Source organism: Bos javanicus, chromosome 6 (assembly GCF_032452875.1).
Source record: "Bos javanicus breed banteng chromosome 6, ARS-OSU_banteng_1.0, whole genome shotgun sequence".
NCBI classification, from domain to species: Eukaryota; Metazoa; Chordata; class Mammalia; order Artiodactyla; family Bovidae; genus Bos; species Bos javanicus.
The window spans coordinates 68,819,382-68,824,855 of NC_083873.1; the positions used below are offsets into that span (position 1 = coordinate 68,819,382).

Here is a 5,474-nt window from a genome sequence, read left to right on the forward strand (position 1 = left end):
GCCTCCTGGGCGCAGGTTCCCGGAGGGTGGGCGGGGCTGGGCCCAGAGGTCCGCAGGCTGAAGGGAGTAGGCGGGCGGGCTGGTTATCCAGGCGGGTGAAGATGCCTGTGAGAGCTCACGAGGGACCGGGGCGGCGCTCTTGTGGGTAGGCAGGCAGACAGGGTGCAGACATCTCCCACCGCCGACCCCAGACCCAGCCCCGCTTCCCGGAATCAAGGCGCTCCCAACCCCACAGCCACAGCATCTGCCCCGTGCCGGCGCAGCAGGACCTAGGCCCGCGCCCGGCGCTGTTGTCCCCGGCGCCCGCCATTGGCTGCGCGGTCGCCTCCAACCCCCTCCCCGTTGCCCCCTCCCAGGCTGCCTGTCCCATTTCCCCCACGCCTCACGGGGCCCCGCACTGGCTCCAAGAGACCCCAGGGGCGCGGCGCGCGCGGAGCGGCGCCGTGGGCGGGGCCTCGCGTAGGGCGCCCCGGGATTGGCCGCGGGAAGCAAGGGGTGGGGCCGGTCGCGGAGAAAACAGCGCGCGCGCAACCCGGCTGCAGTCCCAGCCCGGAGCCTGAGCCTGCACTAGTTGGCCTCGGCGTCCTCTCCGGTGCATTTTTTCCCCCCATTTCTTTTTCTTTTCTTCTTTTCAACCGCGGAGTCCTCTGCTTGGTCCTCCCGCCGCTGTCGCACAGCGCGATCCTCTTCCTGCCCTGCAGGTCCCGTCCCCCGCGGTGAAGCCCCGGCCGAAGCGGCGATGCGCCTTATTCAGAACATGTGCACCATCGCCGAGTACCCCGCCCCGGGCAGCGCAGCCGCAGCCGATTGCTGCCTGGGGGCCGCGGGCCGCCGCCTGGTCAAGATCGCCGTAGTGGGCGCCAGTGGCGTGGGCAAGACTGGTGAGTCCTCGCGCTCCGGCGAGAACCCGCTTAACTCTCGGTCCAGAGTTCGGCGGCCCCCGCTGGCAGTTTCGACTAAACCCGGCTTGGGGTAGAGGTTGATCCACGGTCCCTGGGGAAGGACCTTAGCCAGCTTCGTTTCCACTCCCCCTTCCTTCATCAGATGAGGGAAACAAACTGATCCTAAATGGCTTGACGGCCCTCTGCACAACCGACACAACTGGGATTCGAAGTTTTGGGTTCTTGAGCCCCTGGCAGTATCTGGCACAGAAAGGGGAGTCAGTGAACGTAACCCTTCCTGGAGCTCTTTAAGGTTAGGAAAGACGTTTGTGTGCGGGCAGGCTTAGGTGTGGCTCGGCCGGGCTCGGAGAATGGGGGTGGGCCAAATGACCCTTCCAGCTGGACAGAGCCATAATTCACAATGCCTCCTAGCCCCCTCGCCGTTGTGTCTGGAAGTAGGGTCAGGGAGCTGCAGGGTAGGAATTTCATTTGGTGGCTGGCTTTGCCTGAGAGTTGTTTTTTAGGGTGGGGGTTGAAGGGGGGAGACCAATCTAACTTCTTGTGCCAAGACTAACCCCCTTTCCTTTCTCTTTTCTGACCTGCAGCTCTCGTGGTCAGGTTCCTCACCAAACGATTCATCGGCGACTATGAAAGAAATGCAGGTGAGGAAATGTATTTGAAGAAAGTGCTGTCAGCCTGCACCAGTACTGCTGTTCCCATTTTTTAAGTGTCTACCAGGCAGGTTCCTTCAGAGTGACGGCCAGAGCACCGGGATCCTGCCACTTTCAACTTTCCTAGCCCCCTCCTGAGTGCCCCCCCTTCCCATAACTGCCATCTGGCCTCATTCCATTCCAAGCCCATTCATCATTTTATCAAGTGCCTGAAAGTATTCTCCTTGGTATGTTTTAACTATAGGGACCCCAGTTGGAAGCACCCTTTGTACTCAAGAGCCTCTCCCTTCAAAACACTCCTGCAAAAGTCATAAAAAAAAAAAAAAAAAAAAAAGATGGCCAGCGCCTACCCCCACCCCTGGCCTTCTCTGTTGGCTGCCTTTCAGAGGTGACCTTTTAAAGCAGAGGCCAAAGGAGCACAGTTGTAAACCTAAAGTTCTCTTTTCTTAACAAAGAAAAATAACTACATGGTAAAATTTTAGGAGGAGAGTTCCTGAATAAATGATTGGACACCCTTTCAATCCCTGTGATTAAGGATATCCACTGGGGAGGCTTAAGGGCTTTCTACCTATGCTGTGTTAGCAAATTGCTTAATTCCTTAGACCATATGAAGTACCTACAGGGGATTACTTCAAATGTACTATATAAACCATCCCCTGATAAGGCAAGGCAGCCTTCTGCTTTGATGTAGAGTCAGCTATGTTATGTTACAATTTTATTCCAATTGATGATGTTGGCTGTAAATTTACTAACAATATCTGCCCACTAAGCCTTTATATCTAATGGCTAAAAAACAAATTGGTGCCAAAGAGCAATAAGTACGAAAATAGACCAAGAACATTTTTTTTCAAGGAAATTCTCTAAAAATGTAAGTTTTGTTTAAAATTAGACAATTAAGTTTCCAAAAATGTAAAAAGCTTTGTCCTAGTTTTAATAAACGTGCCTATGCAGGGTTGAAACTGCAGTTGTTTTAAAAAAACATCTGAAATAAATCCATTAAATAGAATAGACTATAGCTTATTTTGTGCGTTGGTTCAGGTTATAATTTCTAAGTAAAAATTATCCTATGATGTTTTTTTTTTCCTCCCTACAGTGTTTTAAAAGTTGTACAAGAAGGAAGGACATAATCTTTTTTTTCCCCTCTTTATAGGTAATCTCTATACCAGACAAGTCCAAATAGAAGGTGAAACCCTGGCTATTCAGGTTCAAGACACTCCAGGTATTCAGGTGAGTGTCTGATATATGTGATTAAGTCTAAAGGGAGTCTGCTTGGCCACAGAGTTGTTCTCCTGTTTTCAAAGTACCGAAGAAGGAAAGAAACCTGGGGAGTCAAGTCTAGGCTTTTATATATTGCTTGACACTTCAGTTGTATCTGGCTGTTGATCAGTCTTAGCCTAGATGGGAGACTTGGCTAAAGGGGCAGAAATCTTTTAGGACGATTTTACTCAGCAGGAAAGACCAAACCAAACACACTTGGATTTGGCAGAATGCCCGTACTAGGGTTTAAAAGGTCAGTTTTTACATTTGTGTTTTTGGCATTAAAAATCAAACATCTAGGTATCGTCTCCAAATCCTCAGAATCACTCTTACACTGTGGAAAGTTACTCTATAGACAAAGAGCCATGCTAGCATGTGTGTGTGTGTGTTTTCCCTCTTGAACTGGGCAGTTATCCAGGTTTAAATGCTTCCAGCTCCTATCTTTACTTCCCCAGACTTACTGTCTAGCCAGTTAATTTCCCATTTTGTGCAACTACAAAGTCTCTCTGCATGGAGTTCTCTGCAGGTCAATTTTCCACTTGAGTGTGGTGAGCAGCTCTGTTATTTATTCCAGCTCCATGCAGCTGGATCAACATATTGTCGAGAAAGCTAAAGTGTGGGGGAATAGAACTTGTTGATGGCCTGCAACCTGGTGTTCTTGCTCAGGGCTCTTTTGAATTCTCTCTGTAGCTGAGCCAGGGCTCTCTCTGGCCCTTGCCCTTCACCTTGCTGTCACCCCTTCTCTTTCAGGTCCACGAGAATGGCCTGAGCTGCACTGAGCAGCTAAACAGGTGCATCCGCTGGGCAGACGCCGTGGTGATTGTCTTCTCCATCACTGACTACAAGAGCTATGAGCTCACCAGCCAGCTTCACCAGCACGTGCAGCAGCTGCACCTGGGCACCCGGCTGCCCGTGGTGGTCGTGGCCAACAAGGCCGACCTGCTACACATCAAGCAGGTGGACCCTCAGCTTGGACTGCAGCTGGCCAGCATGCTGGGCTGCTCCTTCTATGAGGTGTCCGTCAGCGAGAATGACAATGACGTCTACAACGCTTTCCACGTGCTGTGCAAAGAAGTGAGTCACAAACAGCAGCCCAGTGGCACGCCAGAGAAGCGACGGACCTCCCTCATCCCTCGGCCCAAGTCCCCCAACATGCAGGACCTGAAGAGGAGGTTCAAGCAAGCCCTCTCGGCCAAAGTCAGGACTGTCACCTCCGTCTGAAGCAGGGGTACTCGAGGGGGTTCGGTCTTCCCGGGAAGGGGTCCGGGGTGATGCAGGAACGTTGGATGCTGGCGGTTACTTGTGGTTCCAGGAAGGGCTGGAGCAGAGAGGCCAGGAGGGCCTGTTGAACCGCTTCAGGAGAGGAAGTGTTGTCCTGAGCAGGGGAACAGAACTGATGTGGTGTGAACGAGTCACCTCTGATGATGCCAAACAGCCTCCACGACTTTCCCTCTGTAGTGGGGAGGGATTGGGTGATGGCTTGGGATTTTGTTAACTACCTTGTAAATGACAGTCAGTTGTAGATTCACCCAGTATATTGATGTGATTTACAGTGGGAATGAAAGAACAGATTAAGCATTCACGGACTTTTCTTTTTTTTTTTCCTTCTTTTTCTCCCCCCAAGAGAAAGGATTGATTTTTCTTATACAAGTTTGTGTCTCTCGAATACTCTTCCTTATAGAATGACTTTCAAACCTGAAGGATACTCAGATTTCTTTTTTTTTTTTTTAAGAAAAAGAAGAAAATGCTACCTCCACCTGACTAGAAAGAGTGGAGTTTATGGGCCGAATGTTATATATGCAGATGTGTGTAAACTTCTGGGCTCAGACACAGTATGAGGGTGCTGAGTTGGGAACGTGTTGGCTGGTTGAGAGCACAAACTCTTTAGCCCCAAACTTTTGAATAATTGTGAGGCTGTATAAGTTTTTTTTTTTTTTTTCAGATCATTGCATCAGGTACAGAAAAACAAAATGTGTCCAACTGATTTTGGTGTGATTTGTGTAAACACAGCAATGACGCTGGGTTGTTTCCAGACCTGGCCGAGTTGTGGCTTAACTGTGGAAACACTATTTTACAGCAAGTGAACAGATGCAGGGGTGACTGCCGAATCCCCTACACAGATGCACTTTAAAAAGCCACTCATGCTTTGGCTTAAACTGTAATTTATTTTATGTACAATAAAGCTCATTTTAAAAGGGCAGACATCTGACTTGGTCTTGATCAAAATGTTCGTCTTTTGTCGTTCAAACTGTATGTCTCAGCACCTGGTGTTTCTCTGGCACGTCGAGTGGGCATTCTGCCTTCCTGGGGTGAGCCCTGGAGTCTCCCAACAAACCACCAAGGTGCATTCTATTCTCATCCCTGTTTTACAGATGAGGAAACAAACTTGAAAACAAGTTAGATAACTTGTCAAAGGCCCCGGCCTTTGAGCTTGTAAATTCTGGTTTGCTGCTCTCTAGTTGAGAGTAACGTATCTATTCATTTCCTTCCTGATCCTCCAGGGAAACCTAAGACAGATGTCTGGGTCTATATTTTAAGCTGATAAGAGATGTCCTGGCTAAGCCAAGGAAGATCATGCTCCTACACAAGATCACTGCTTATTATTTGCCCTATTTGGCGAGCCTTCATTGGGTATGCCACTTTCGAAAAGTGCACGTTTTTCTCA

At 49.7% G+C, this 5,474-nt stretch overlaps 1 protein-coding gene across 1 annotated transcript; it reads left to right on the forward strand.

The window, feature by feature from the left end:
• Positions 1-523: 523 nt before the first annotated feature.
• Positions 524-5,009, forward strand: RASL11B (RAS like family 11 member B). Its single transcript, XM_061420188.1, has 4 exons — positions 524-881; positions 1,487-1,543; positions 2,703-2,779; positions 3,560-5,009. Exons 1-4 carry the CDS (start codon positions 740-742, stop codon positions 4,028-4,030), a joined length of 747 nt encoding a protein of 248 aa, XP_061276172.1. The 5' UTR covers positions 524-739; the 3' UTR covers positions 4,031-5,009.
• The last annotated feature ends 465 nt before the right edge of the window (positions 5,010-5,474 follow it).

Bases quoted from the DNA above. Each gene is read 5' to 3' on its own strand.
- RASL11B (XM_061420188.1), top strand. From the start codon at position 740: ATGCGCCTTATTCAGAACATGTGCACCATCGCCGAGTACCCCGCCCCG. The intron at 882-1,486 runs GTGAGTCCTCGC...TCTGACCTGCAG, and splicing joins CAGTGGCGTGGGCAAGACTG to CTCTCGTGGTCAGGTTCCTC. The intron at 2,780-3,559 runs GTGAGTGTCTGA...CTTCTCTTTCAG, and splicing joins AAGACACTCCAGGTATTCAG to GTCCACGAGAATGGCCTGAG.